The 15814-nt window shown below is 26.9% G+C and overlaps 1 protein-coding gene across 1 annotated transcript in view; it reads left to right on the top strand.

The window, feature by feature from the left end:
• Positions 1–15814, top strand: part of LOC111035809 — a 108706-nt gene that overhangs the window by 54026 nt on the left and 38866 nt on the right. The window contains exons 56-60 of the mRNA XM_022317591.1: positions 1610–1741; positions 1891–1993; positions 7293–7403; positions 7499–7673; positions 7771–7959. Coding sequence (XP_022173283.1) covers positions 1610–1741; positions 1891–1993; positions 7293–7403; positions 7499–7673; positions 7771–7959 — 710 coding nt within the window. The remainder of the gene's footprint in view (positions 1–1609; positions 1742–1890; positions 1994–7292; positions 7404–7498; positions 7674–7770; positions 7960–15814) is intronic.

The following is a 15814-nucleotide window of genomic DNA, read 5'->3' as shown; positions in this document are numbered from 1 at the left end:
TTTCCTAGAAGTTTAACTTGTTCAAGCATGAATTCGGTGTGCTCAAAGTTGGTTCACTTTGATATCACAAAGGTTTATTAATATAAAACAATATTGTATTAGAACAAAGTATGTTATAGATATCCATGGATCGCCTTTTGTACATAAGATATCTATATAGGCAATGTTCAAATTTTCAAGCATTATTTCGATTTAATCGATTATTTATAAAAAAAGTTTGAGTTCAAATAGTTAAACTTTGATTAAATACAAATTAGTTGAACTACTTACCACTTAAAACCATTAATTAGTTAATAAATAATGTAATATATTTGAGTTAATCATAGGGGTTATACAGGCATATTTTGAGGTTTTATAAATTACATTATAAAACAGTATATTATACTCTGAAGATGATGACTACATTGTTTAATATCCTCGACACCCAATTAATTTTCAAAACCACCAACACTCCTGAAAAATCAATCACATTTATTAACGAATGTATTTTTTAAAATCTTAAAAAAGAAGTTAACAATTCCAGTTCATATAATATTGTACATTATTTTATATGATGTTCACTAATATTCATTCCGTTTTGTATAATATGAAGGAAGTAAATATGTTTTATCATGTTACTCAGTTAAAAAGTGTTTTAATGTATATCTTGTAACAGAAAATATATACATGGTTAAAAAGTCGTAAAACAGGCACACAGAGGCACCGCACATCGCAGAAGCTACGAGAGCCTGCCGAATGCCGACGCAATACAAATTTTAAGAACTTTAAATCATTATCGACAAAAAGTTTTGCATTAAAAAATGTATAAGTTTAAATCACTTATATTCAGGAAAAAAAATACCTACACGTGGTTATCGCATACAAATATGCATTCTCGTTTGATTGTCAAAAGTTTACCCTCGAAACCACATTATTAAAAGGTTAAAAAAAACTTTTGAGATTATTTGTGTAATATTATGTTTTAGTTCTAAAATTATTTTCACTATTTTGCATTATTTAACATTTGAAATGTTTAATTCTTTGGCGGGCGGAATAAATGAATTGCTTTGTGTTGATGCAAATAATGTTTGGCATGAGTTTATGTCATGTCTGTTATGTATGTCGTATGTGTCATTACTCGTCATTACTAAATACTTGTTAGGCACCTTCTGGAGCAGTATTAACTAAATTATAATTTCAAACATGTTTGGCTCTTTTTACGCTAAAGCTTGGAAATTGAATACAATGTTCATCTTCATGAATTGGTTTGATACAATACTAAATAAAAATTGTATTATAAATAATTACTTATATACCTTTTTGGAGTTTTAATATTACGGAATTACTTATTTAAACGAAAACATAAAAATTTTTCTTTGAACTGTTTTAGTTGTTCATGAATATAATGTTGTAAAATATATGCTGTCATTCAAAAAATTACACTAACTAAAAATAATAACAATAAAGAAATGTGAAATATTAATAATTATGAAAAATATTATTTTCAAAAAAATTAAAAACCTTACGAAATAATGAGAATATACACTTAAACGGGAAAGCCTGCCTGGCTGTCTACTATATTTTATGAATAATGTTTATTCTAAATCCATTATTTACATAATTTGTATAGCAACTTCCACGTACTAGAAGAAGATTTGGCGTACTTCAGAAAGGTATTCAATAATTCTTACAACGCCAACGAGTTTTATTTGAAAGATATCCACGGGCTGTACATTGCAATGATGGAGGACATGTCGTTTATGTAAGTGTTCAACGTGCACTGTAGAAATTGAATGTGTTATGAAATTGTAATATAACCGTTGAGCGTGTTTGAAATGTACCTGCTTACGGTTCGCGGTAAATAAATAATTATTGATAATAATATATCTACTCGTTTTGTTTTTTTGTTAGGGACAAAATGGGATCGTTACCGCAGATCGTCAACGAAATATGGACTGCATTAGGTGACACTGGGCAAACCATTAGGAAATCTATAGTTTGGTTTATCGACAACGTGAGTGATATTTTTTAAAATTTTTTTTTTTTTCATTGATCTTTTTGTAGCTTTGGTGACATAGGCCATTAACTTTATACTTAGATTAAAATAATATTATGCTAAAACATGTTTTGTGTAATAATTTGGTTACAATATAATAGGGGGGATTTTGTTGCTTAAATGTATTTCTCTATTTCTGTGGTCCTGAGGAATGACATGACTTTTTCTGGTTGACAGTCGGGTCCGATTATTTCGTATAAATTCGTTGGTATATTTAGTGAGTGATATTTTATTCATACAATCACTTTAACATTACATACATAACCTGCAGGCTGTACAGAAATAACCAACAAATTCAGTTAGCTTTTATGTTATACATTTTCAAATAATTAATATTAAAAATTTTTTTTCTTTATTATATTAATGATAATAAAAATCAATAAAAATATTGATTAGAACAACAATTATTACATAGGTACTGAAATAGTGTCTCGTTAATCTGGGCGGGATTAGCGAAAGAGGTCGTATGGATTTCTGATTTGTCCGGATTACCTATGGCTTTATTAACATCAATTTTCTTGCAATTTAAACTTAGCAATTATTATTTTTTAAATTTATTACTATAATTTATAATGTATAAATTTACATGTAATTGTTACAAAACAAACAATTATGTATTTATTAGTTATATTATCTACTAACTATTATCATAGTATCATGATTATTTGTAATGATTATTATTGTTTGGGTCTGCTGAAAAATATGTCCATAAATATAGTGGTGTGATAATTCTCAAGTTCGTTCAGAGTTCAGACTACCACGTCTTTCTGATTAATCTGTGTTCGGATCAACAAGACCCTACTGTGTTGTAATAGTTACTTCTATTCTTTTTTTTACACACTGTGTGTATAATATTGAAAATTTATATAATTTATGGAGCTACATAGCAAAACAACTCAAAAAACTTAAACTGAAAAATCAAACATTTAAAGTTGTACATAATAAGTTTGTTCTACTAATCGAATCATTATTTAACTTACTTTTGATCAAGATGTTAAAAATAACACAGCAATACGCTTCTACATATTTTTCCTTTGCAAGGCAAATTGAGGAACCATAGATGTTTTTTTTTTTTTTTAATGTTGATTTGCTCTTCTAAGGTGACAAGGAAAGCGTTACTCTAAATCGGTTAAACAATAATATTAATTGACTACCTTTTATAATAGATACTATTCTAGACTGTTATTATAAAATTGTTTTTGAAGAGAACAGTTCATATCAAATAGGCGACATCACACTGTTTAACACATTTAACGGTCATCGTTAAACGTAAATTAAATTTGTTTTTTTTTTTATTTATAATAAATATTCTATGCATATATTCGTTTTTTATATATATTTATAGATTCATGTAAAATATATTTATTCCAATAAAAGTTAAACGTTCATTTAAGTATTCACTTCTGTCATTGGTGCTTACAGACGCACTTAGCTAGGTGTTTTTGTATTTATGTCTTTCAAATAAGTAGGAGATTAACATTTTTCATTACTATAGATAATAATATTTTAAATTCTAAGTGGTATTGAAATTACATTAATATGTGTTTTGTTTTATTTTTCTTGTCTGTTATCACCTTTTTGGGTAGTAAAAATTATTCGATTTTCTTTTTCAACATCAATTCTGACAGGTATGTGAATTTATTTTTACTTTAAGGGGGTACAAAGAAAAAATTAGTTAGTTTCAAATGCCTGATAACAAGACAAGGTGTATTTTTACACAAACCCCAGTTTTTGACAAAATCGATATAGTTTTTTTTAGTGTAACTGTAAAAAAAAGCAATATAGATACTTACTTTAGATTTTTACAAAACACCATTTTCTATACCTGATAACATTTCAAAATATTTTTACTCTTTTTAAGCTATTAGTAAGCACGGCCACTTTATGATTTTTTGAAAATTACTGTGTATAAATAATTTTTCACTAGGCCAAAAATGTTGAAAATGTAATAAGTACAAGGTTTCTCATAAGTCAAAATTGGTGTTAATAAAAAAAAAAGTTAATCTTAGATCCACAATAATTTTTAAAGTTCAATAAAAAAATATTATACTTGATTATTAATAAAAATATCTTCATTTATTCATTACACATTGTATTTCATTACAATTTAGACACTAAGTCAAAACAAAATAAGAATTTTAATTTCAGTTATGTATTAATTTGCATCAATTGTTAGAATGAAAGTCTTGCTATGCAACATTACATAATTTATCATGATATTATGAAAATTTAACCATAAATATTATCCTACAGTTATTATACATCCACGTACATTTAAAAATTTAACATACATTTATAACGTAATATATTATAACATTTAATATATGCGGATTATGCCTGTTGTATACAATTTAATGTGAAATTTCAACTCTCTCGAGATGTTTATTTTAAAAAGCGGGTAAGTGGGTGACACTGCTGTACAGTAGGTTACAAGTGGGTCACTGTATGGATGATGATACGTTTGAATTTAATGATACAATATCAATGTATACAAAAGATGATTCTGAGCGAAGACGGTTTGTCGGCCTAGGATGTTTTATGTTATATTCATATTGTTATTATTCGTAGTATCGGTAGTTTGAATTAATATTATTTTGCATATTATCGTATTTGTATACAATAATATAATACTTAAAAAAATTCAAGTACCCACGAATAATATTTTTATATTACAAAAATATTACTAAAATCGTTATTCTTGGTTATTTAATATGTAATTTCGTCCAATTTGAACTTATAATAACTTACTAAAATCGTTATTCTTGGTTATTTAATATGTAATTTCGTCCAATTTGAACTTATAATAACTTTAAAAATATTCTATTTTCATATATTTTTTCGGAATTTTTTGGTTACAGAATAAATTATTTAAGTAGAACTTTGTTTTAAATTTTCAATCCTTCGCTGTAAAATGTAAATGTTTTGTAATTTTTTAAATGTTAAATAGTTTGCAAATTTTCAAATTAATAAATTTTGTCAACATTTGAAGTTTAAGTGCTTATAAAAAAACTTATAAAATGTACGTATTTTATATTTATTTTAAGTTCTCATTTAGACGCAGTTAAATATTTAAACAAAGAATAACAATTTTACCTTTTTGTTATAATTTAAAAATATTTTTCAGGAGGATTTCAAACTTTTAAAGTGTGTTATTACTTTTATATACACAATAAAATATTCAAATATAGTGTTTTCGTCAAAAATTACTTTAATAGCAATGATATTATAGTAATATTTAGGTATGTACTTATTATTATTATTGTAATATATAAGTACTGACAGGTTGCCGACCGTCTTTGCTCAGAATCATCTTTCGTATACAATAATTCTATATCATTGAATTCAAAATTTAACACATCCATTACAATGCCTCAAACGACACCTAATCTACCCATTTCCCACCTTTTTGATTTTTATTATTAGTACAAATAATTAAAATTTTTATAATTTAATACAATAAGTTAATTTAAAGAAGGTATAGGAATTTTATTAAAAAATAGCAATATTGATATTATTAAATTTAGTTTTTAACTATTTTCCTCTACCAACAATATCGTTTCTACTTAGATTTTAATATGAAAACATATCGATCAAGAATGATGTTACAACTTTGACTGGGTCATAATATTTTGTGTGGTGATGCTGCTTGTGATCGAACTCGATGTAAATTCTAGGAAGAAAGTGTGATAGTTTTTTGTTTTTTTTTTCACTATTTTGAATGGAAATACACGATAATTTATTATTGTAATAAATATACTTATTAGAATGCGGCTAAGTAATCTTCTTTGAATAATATCGAAAACCTTAAATGTTGAATAACCGTAAGTGTCTCAATAATTTATTGTTTAAAAATAGGTGCCCGTAAATATTTGAACATTTTAATTTAAACCCATAAAAACTAAAAAATATTATAAAAAACCATATAAAAAATTTAATTTTTAATAAAAAATACTGGAGAAGCAATTTTTATCTAGGAAAGAAATAATACTAATACAAATATGCATTTTAATCATTTATTGTGAATATTTCAATGTTTGTTTGCTCTGTGGCGTTTATTTTTCCTGGACCTTGAAGTTCTTGTTATTGAAAGTACTAAAGTTTATCGAATGTGATCTGCAACCTTAAGTAGCTTAATACCTATTGTCCCATAAGGAAAATAAGTTAAGGAACAACTACTCTATATATTCAGCAATGCAATGGAAATAGAAGATAACCTAAATTAGGTACACTAATGTTTAATATTGTTTATTATATTTTTATGAATACAAACCGAATACATAACAATATTATAATGAACACAGAACAGCACCACAGCGTGAAACCCAATTGCCCCGGGGTGGGCGTATTTTAATATAGCCCTCTTTCAGAAACACAATATTATAACTACTTTAATCGAATATCTTTTTTACATAGAAATGTAATATTATAAACAATATAAATATTTATATAAGAAAACGGAATCACAAGCTACTGCTCTACATATTGTATTAAAAACGATTCGGAAGAACTAAACTATAGTATTGTAAAATTAACTCTTCGAGAATAATTATTGTTTGCGATGTTGCTTGTGTGCCTATATATAATTATTAATTACTCTTGTTTATAATATTTCATAGTTCTTCTTCTTGGGCGCCATTGTTTTCAATGGAAGCGTATAATATACCTACTCGATAAGCTAAACCTGGGTATATAGCAATAGTTCTGCTGTTATGTCATCTCAGTGGTTTTTAAACAATAAGTTTTAGTTTTATACATGGCCGTACCCCAGACATTGTGTTAAGTTTAGTCTAGACCTCATGGAGCCCAGATCCTTGTTGGCTGATTGTTGTAAAAAATCAAATTCGTTCATGCGTATATGTTCCTATATAAATATAATAATAAGTTCATCTGGTTATTCTTTGTTTGAATTATGTAATTATAGGCTAAAACAATTTATTATAATACGTTTTTCTGAGAAACAGTAACTTTTTTTAAAATTATACAAGAACATACAAAATAAAACATAAAATATATGTTTAAAATGTTTAAGTGTTTACATAAGAAACTGGTAAGATTTGAATGTCCAAACAGAGTTAAAAATTCAAAACAATATGAATTCAATGTCTCGTTATATTTGATAAAACGAATGTCTTTCGCGTTTCATTGTTCAACAATAAACTTAATGCAGTGAATGCATTGACTGCAATATCTTATAATACCATGTTAACGGTGAACTACTTCTAATAAAAATGATTATATGTTATTATTTTGGTTGCAGATAAAAATGGCCTACGAAGAATTTGGTAAACTTTTGAAACGGTTGATGGAAGGAGAAGCGTTTGTTTACGTCTCGGACTTTATCAATAGCTCTATGGTTAAATATGATAAAGTGAATATATTGATTATATTATAATATTTGATAATAATACTATACGATCGAGACATTTTCTTACGTTATCGGCGAATTAAATTTTTGTTGACCAGTTGATACGTGATGTTCATATATCGTTCATAAGATACGTTGAAAGTATGCTGGAAGAATCGTCAAACACTGTGGCGGCGTATTGGAGCAATGTTTTGAAAACCATCGAGCCGACTGTGGTACAAATTTTCCATCACATCGAGGGTGTTTTCGTGTCAGCTACAAAACACGTTATTCGTGAGTATACAAATAACGATATTAAGTTCAAAGGAATTAACAGGAAATTTAATAATGAACGTTATTTTTTTATTAAAACGGATTTATGACACAACAGAGTTTTTGTACGCGAGACAGCAAGAACTTATGCAATCGCCGTATTACGCACATACACAAAATATGACACAAGATTTGGACAGATTTTATAAAGATCTCATGCAAAACGATTTATTTACGAATCTAAAAAAGTACTGCACAATATTGTACGACGTCATCAAAACTAAATATTATCCTCTCATACCATTCGGTAAGTACTCCACTCTCTCTAACTCTTTTTATACATATATGAATGCATACATACTTCATTTATACGTATCATAACTATATGGATTGACTATATTATCTATGTAATTGCAAACTTCATGACACAGTTTTCGACTGAACATAAAGTGATTTATAGAGACCCTCTATATCATACTATGTACAGTTTGAAGTATTTATTCTCACTTATATTCAATGATATTTTTATACGGTCAAGTAATGGTGTCGAATAAAGAATACATGTGTCTGTTCTTACACTGGACACAAGTGTAAAGCATTATAATACTATAATGGGCAGTGTCGCAATTTCAAGGAAAAAATGTCGAAGCCGAAGTCCCTTATTTTTCCAGATAGTCCACAAATTGCATATATTACGAGGGTGCTAATCACCTCATATCCATTCTTAAATGTTGTCTATGCTAATAGGTATAGGTAACTTCTTAACTTTATAAAGTTTATTTGATTCTGTGGAAGATGGTTTATTAGTGAAAATAACTTAATGCACTACACAAACAATCTAGTCATCTGGCAATGGAAAATACTATTAATTAAGAATGTAATGACTGATATTGGTCCCCGTAGTAAATATAGATAAGACTTTTTAGTTTTTTTCATCATGGTTAGTTTTTCAACTATAAACAATTAAACAGGAATGTTGTTAAGTGCGGTGGCGGAATAAGATACTTTCGTCATCAGTTTCGCTGTATGTTCGCTCAAAATCGAATGAGATCAATATGAAAAAAAAATGACAAACAGAAAACATAACTATTATAATAACTGCACCAAAATCAAAAGTTATCGATATGTTGAATCGACCGGCCCGGCCGTTAAAGCAAAAAAAACCCACACAAGGAGGGTGACGATATCCATACTATCCATCTTTCTTGTCTCCAGGGCTTCAGCTAACGCCACTTGACTATACGCATTTAAGCCGTTTGATCGTGTGTGTTATAAGAAATAATTATATCATTTCTATCCGACAGCTATTATAGCGATAGACATTGGGGCAACGCCGCTCTCTCAATACTTAAATCATGATTGGAGGGGAGGGGGCATGGACCAATAACACTGAATCAAGCAATATAATGAGCTTAATCTTCTGTGAAATCTACATTTTATTTTTAACCGTCTAGGAAATTATATTTCCCGATACGATCGACTATGTTGTAGTCATAGGGGTAGTAATTTAAACGACCGAAGCCATTATCCCATATAAAACAGACGCAATAAAGTTGGCAAATTTTACAATGTCAGTGTGAAGCTAAAAAATATAAATACAAATAATACGAGAAATTATGTAAGTATTATATTATACGCGATGGCAGTGTATTTTATAGTTTAATACTGAATAGGAAATTTACGTAATTCACATACAAATATGTAATCCGTCATTGTTTTATTATTGTAAACTAGCATACATTTTGTAAAGTAAGAGACAAGAGTATAATACCGTTGTAACTAAATATTAAGTAGGTATTGAATAAATCGAGAAAAATCCGATTTGGATGGATTTGTGAAAAAAAATAAGGCGGGAAAAGTGAGGAGGTGGTTATAATATGGTTGTAATAACTACATAGTATTATATTGTGTACATACATTTGTATTTATCCTTAATGAGTTACTATTAATTGTAATTTTTTGTATTTATTGAATAAAATTGTTTTATAAAAACTAGCTTAAGACATTAATTAATTAATTAAATAAATAAAACGATATATATATATATTAAATGGTCCTACACGAAATCGGAAGAAAAATGTACGTTTCGAATTTATGGTATTAAAATTTAAATAAATATTATGTACAACGTAAAGACATCAAATAGCTTATATTATATTGAGACTCCAGTGTGTATTCCATTTAGATAATGATGAATTTTTTTTATTGGCAACATGAACATGATATAATCACAAAATAATAATATATTCAATACATAATTTCATTTAGATCACAACTCGAATTAAACCCACATAAAAAATGTTATAAAAATAGTTAATTTTTTTACTCTGAAGTATTTACCTACATAATACATTATAATATGAACTATGAGTTATAATAAAACTGCTTATAATGCTTATATATAGTATAATAATAATCCGGACGAGGAAGGTAGGCGCGGAAGCAACGTGCGCGGAAAGACCTTGAAGCATAATTTATTTAATCTCTGAATAATTAAAATGTATAATTTGTATATTCTTATAAATTGAATTATTTTGGTAATTTTTAAAATTATTATGAAAATTATTATCGTCGTAAGACCGAGTTTGATTAAAAAAAAAAAAAAAATAATTAAAAAAAGAATATTTGTTAGCCTTATAGATATATGTAGCGGCAGGTAAAAATTGTCGGTAAAACTACTAGTCTAAATACTAGTCGGTAAAAATGTCATCATTAAGAATGTTCTTCACAGATAAAATGTCTAAATAAAAACATTGAAAAGGTACAAAAATGGCCAGACAAAAATATGACCAGACACAAAACTGGCCTAGAGAAAAAATTGTAAGAATAGTGTATAAAAATTTAGTTAACCTCTCTTTTGAATAGTATCCTTCGTTAAAATTAACCTATTAACACTAAAATTAAGTCGTCATCCACGTATTTTAAGCCTATAATTATTTAAAAATGTAGTAAATAGTAATTTATTATTCGATAATATTATTTTACGTTATACCTACGGAAATTCATATATACGTACTTATATAAACGGTATGCTAAACCTACACAGGACTTCACTATTTTGTGGCATCCGAGCACGGAGATACAATTTTTGTAGGTGAAATATTTTCGTTATAATAAATCAGATTACTCTACGATGTTGATTTCATGACTTTTACATCCAATATCTAAGTCTTAGATTCTATGATAACGCTTTAGATGGAACGAAATAGGTTCTGGAAAACTGGCACATTAGAAAACGCCATAGAAAACATCATGCCTTATTTCTCCATAAAATCAGACTGTCACACTGTCGTATTTCTCAAGTTTAATCATGTTGAAATCAACTATAGTTGAAGCAGAATAAAAACAAGAGTACATTTTGTATTGATGGTTACACATATACAATTTAACCTAGTTTTAAATTTTAAATTCGTTGTCAATGTTCAAAACGTGTGTTATTTAATTACAATTATTTAATAATTGTAAGACAATATTTAAAACTAACATGGACTATTAATATATGGTTTAATATTATTATTAATGTACATTATACATTAATTGAATTAAGTTTTTTCATATAATTTTTGCTGTTTACCTATTCATATCGTACCTATAGATTTCTGCACAGTGCCTAAGTCTTAGAATGAAAATTGAAAATTGTATATATTTTTCAAATTGATAAATTTTATTTATTGTAGTGACACAAACTGGGTCATACTGTATGCTGTACTAAACTGTTGTTAACTAATTATTTTCGTCTTAGACTATGTAACAACTAACAGCACCGTCTAAATAAAAACTAAACCGATTTTAGCATTTCTAAAATATATCGTTTATAATTATTGAAATGCATGAAATATAGTCACTACCATACTTTATAGATAAATATTTAAAATTATATTGTAATAAACATAAAATATAATAGTATACATCAATACTTCATACATAGTACAGACTATTACAGTGCGAATATTAATTATTATCATCACTTGTATAAGTAAATACTTATTAATTATGATTAAAAGCAAAATATTTAAGTTGATAAAGTTTGTACCATATATTTTTATGTTATGAAATATACTTAAAAATTTGACAAATATTTTTAATTTTTACACTCTTTTAGTACAAAAGTAAGGTGTATTAAAAAATAAAATTTAATTTTTAAATTTCAGATATTCCCAGAAATTTCTCTTAAGAAGTTTCTTGAATATCTCATGTCTGAAATTTTACTTTACTTTATCCTACTGCAGTATATCTGAATAAAATGGTTCTCCTGTATTGCACGTCATTACGATGTGTTGACATAACGATAATAATACCTATGAAATAAAATATAATAATATTAAATCGAACTTACCGGGCGAAAGGCTATGTCAGACACATATTTTGCTTACAAACCACATTAATATATTTAATAATAGATGTTAGAAATAAAGTCAAAGTATTATTTTTTATACGACTGTTGGACCTTTTATACATTCGATTTATTGATTTTGGTTATAATATTATACTTATAATTTATATAGGTATAATTAGGTACATAATACATATATAACACTAGCCGAACAAAATATATCAATGTTGCTATTCATATAATTGTACGTCGTATTATTCGTATTGAAGTTGCACTATAATATCGTACCTATTATATAAATGTACCTATAGGTGAGCGTTTTGATGCAGAGACATTTTTTTTTAAATTGCTTTTGTCGTTCAGTGCCCACTACTCCTCAGACTTTCATCAAGATAAAAACAAGTGTGGTTTTCACTCATAAAACGTATTATAAAAGACGCTGAAAGGATTTATAATATTGTATGTGCATATATACCTATATTTAAAAAAAAAAAACATTTAACTATCATCAATATAAATGATGTCCTTTAAAATGATATAAGAGAACCTGGTATATTATGTAGGTATCGTGTATATGTTTTGTATATTTTATTATATAAATATATAACAGATGTTATACAAAGTGATAATTTTTTAGGGTAACACTAAATTTCTGGAGTGGAATTTGTCGGATTTATTTTTGACTTTTTTGTCAAGTTATCTAAATAGTAAATACGCATTCATATTACAGCTGTAATTTTATACCCTGTCACAACGCACTTGTTCAGTAACTGGAAAGACTTGTAATTTTATAAATAGTAACACTCAAACCTGTGCAAGTCAATGATTATTTTTAATGTAGTTAAGTTAAGTTGATAGAAAACATTTTATAGCTTAAAGTTCATAGTATCCTAATATTTTTTAAACTCAGTTACCTTAAAAGTTATACGAAAACTTACAATTACTTAACTCAATTTGTTATTTTTTTATTTAAGTAGCCAGTAATATACTAATATGGTACAAAAATAATAAAAAGTAAATGTTTGTGCAATATGCACCTTTAATAACAATCTTATTATTATATTTATAAATTAAAATATTAATAATATTAATAAATTTTTTTTTTACATTTATAAAGTAACGTAACTGAAATTTGATTACAAGTAACTCGTTATTTATTAAGATTATATCAATAAAATCAGTTTAAAATTAAGTTAATAAACATTTAATTTAAGAAATTAAGTTTAAAAGTTAAAATTAACTTAAACTCTTTAGCTCGTTTATTCCCAGGCTTGGTAGCATCTATTTTCGATACCATACTGAAGTAGGCATGCTATTTTATTTAAAAGTAATTTTTACTTAACAACGTGGCTCTAAAATTAAAATTGACTATTTGGAAGGCATTTCAAATTGAATCATAAATACAATTTTTTCGGATTTTGTCGAATTTTCGTAACATCTCTAACTCGTTTTATTATCATTATTATTTGATAATTGTTGCAATGAATTGTAATATTTTCATAAAATACTTAACTATATACATTTAATATAATGTGTAGTACCTACCTACCCACATTTCACTAAAAAATAGGTACCAAAAAATTAATATAAGTTCATTAAAACGTTTTTTTTTTAAATGGCTTGTTTATTTAATAAGTTTTGATTTAAGTAACATACTTGTGAAGTCAAAATTACTTTAAAATAATAAGGCTAAACAAAAAGGCTATATACAAATAGATATTGCTATTTATAGAAATATTCAAATTCGTCTGTGTATTCGGGTTCTAGGAGAGTTAAAAATATAGAATTTTCCTTTGAATATGTAATTAGGTACCTATTCAATCGATCGTTATCCGTCCGAGAAATGTAAACATGACGTAGTGTGACCCGAGGTAAAAAAATTATCATTGATCTTATAATAATATTCCAATTACTATTTATTTAAGTGAATATCTCAAATATAATAAAACGCGATTTAAATACTAACAACGTTAATTAAATATGACAACTTATTGACAACACGTTATAATATTTTCTAATACATTTTTTTACAAATCAGGCCTATTTCGCTTCCCGGCAAAACCTGCTTTAAACCAGATTGACGATATTCTAATATAAATGCATGCAAGAAATGTTAACGTAGATATTAGTACTGGTATATGATTCGCACTTAGAAGCATATGTTTCTAACCTATATAGTTTATTAATTTATTATATTATACTTACACACAACTACCTTAGGCAAGGGATTCGCTAAAATATATTATATATTATTATAAATATGCTGCATGGAATGTATTAAGTAGTTTTTCTTAAAATTTAAATTATAAAAATCAGTGCTTATAATAATTAATATAGACTGTAAAATAGTAAGTAATATTAATATATTATTTTAAGCTTGAATACATTTCAAGTTGTGTACGATCATAAATGTTTTCACTGAAGTCGTTGGGAAGTGAGAACAATTTTTTTCGCGCATAATTACCCACTCATTCCATTGAACATATCATTATTATTATTATACATTGGCATAAATTCATTCGTACACGATTGCAAAAAAAAACTAGTTTTTGTGTACATACGCGTAGGATTTCCTTATACGTAAGAATATTTTCAACAATTTCTAGTCGTGCCAAAAATAACCCGATGGTAATATACTCATAATAAAATATAATATACGCAATTATACAAATTAAATATCTCTTTTAGTGACTACTACTTACCCACATAATATTATATTATGTCTTTGACATACATTTTCTACTTTTTTTTAACTAATAATTTTAATTCGGCTTCAATTTGTATCGATTTTTAGCTGATCCACGAGCTGTGTGATAATAATGAATTGTATTCACTTCCCGCTTGACACATTATACCTCCAAATGTCAGTGAACGCGTATTGCATATATCGTACGGTGGTAGGATCTAGGAAGTAATAAATATGTCGTGCCTGTTTGATATTGTGTTCGGAATTAAAATTTAAGATTAAGAGTATTAGTATTGACACAGATATTGAGGTTCAGAACAATTGTCTTAAGTAGATTCTGTGTGGGTTTTATTTTATTTATACGATTTAGTGTGTTCAGCAACGTTAAGGTCGTCAAGGAGCTAAATTATTGTCACCGTTTTTTAACAAAATAATCGGACTTTATCCTACCTACTTGTGACGTTTTTAAATCTGATTAAAAGAGGAGAGCCCCTCTTCTTCTTCAATTAGTTTTAAATGTATTATTATTATTATTATTATTATTGTCATCACATTTTATATTTGTAAACACTCATTATATCTGTTACCTGAAATCTGAATGTTGAAAATTATGTACATGGAGTGATACAAGTGTACCTAGTACGCCACTGAATATCGGTCGATACTTCACTCGATAAATCTTAAATACTATATAGTAGTATATACGCTGTATATCTATTTTGCTAAGAATGGTAAAAAAATATTAATATTAAAAAAAAAAATTAATACTCTTTCACAGTAAACGGTATGTAAAAAAAAAATATTTCCAGTACTTTTCTTGAAATTGATGGTGTCTACCTAACAGCCATCCGGTATATTATATGCGTTATTACTATTATTACCATTACATAGTATATTATATCAGCAGAAATGCTACTTCGACGATGATACGGCGTAGATACGACAGCTATACTTTATTAAATGCGATTCGTACATATTGCATATTTTATATTATACCCCATAGACGTACACGATAACTTGGATTGTTGTTGCTTCTATTAGATTCTTCGTTATCCACCACTGGTACATATTTTACGAAACGATTTTTGAATAATTTATTCACTTTACGAGCAAAATGTCAATCTTCTCGTATACGAGGGCAAA

Source organism: Myzus persicae, unplaced genomic scaffold, assembly GCF_001856785.1.
Source record: "Myzus persicae strain clone G006 unplaced genomic scaffold, MPER_G0061.0, whole genome shotgun sequence".
Lineage (NCBI taxonomy): Eukaryota > Metazoa > Arthropoda > Insecta > Hemiptera > Aphididae > Myzus > Myzus persicae.
The sequence above is the reverse complement of the archived record's forward strand: the minus strand, read 5'-3'. Positions and strand labels throughout refer to the sequence as shown.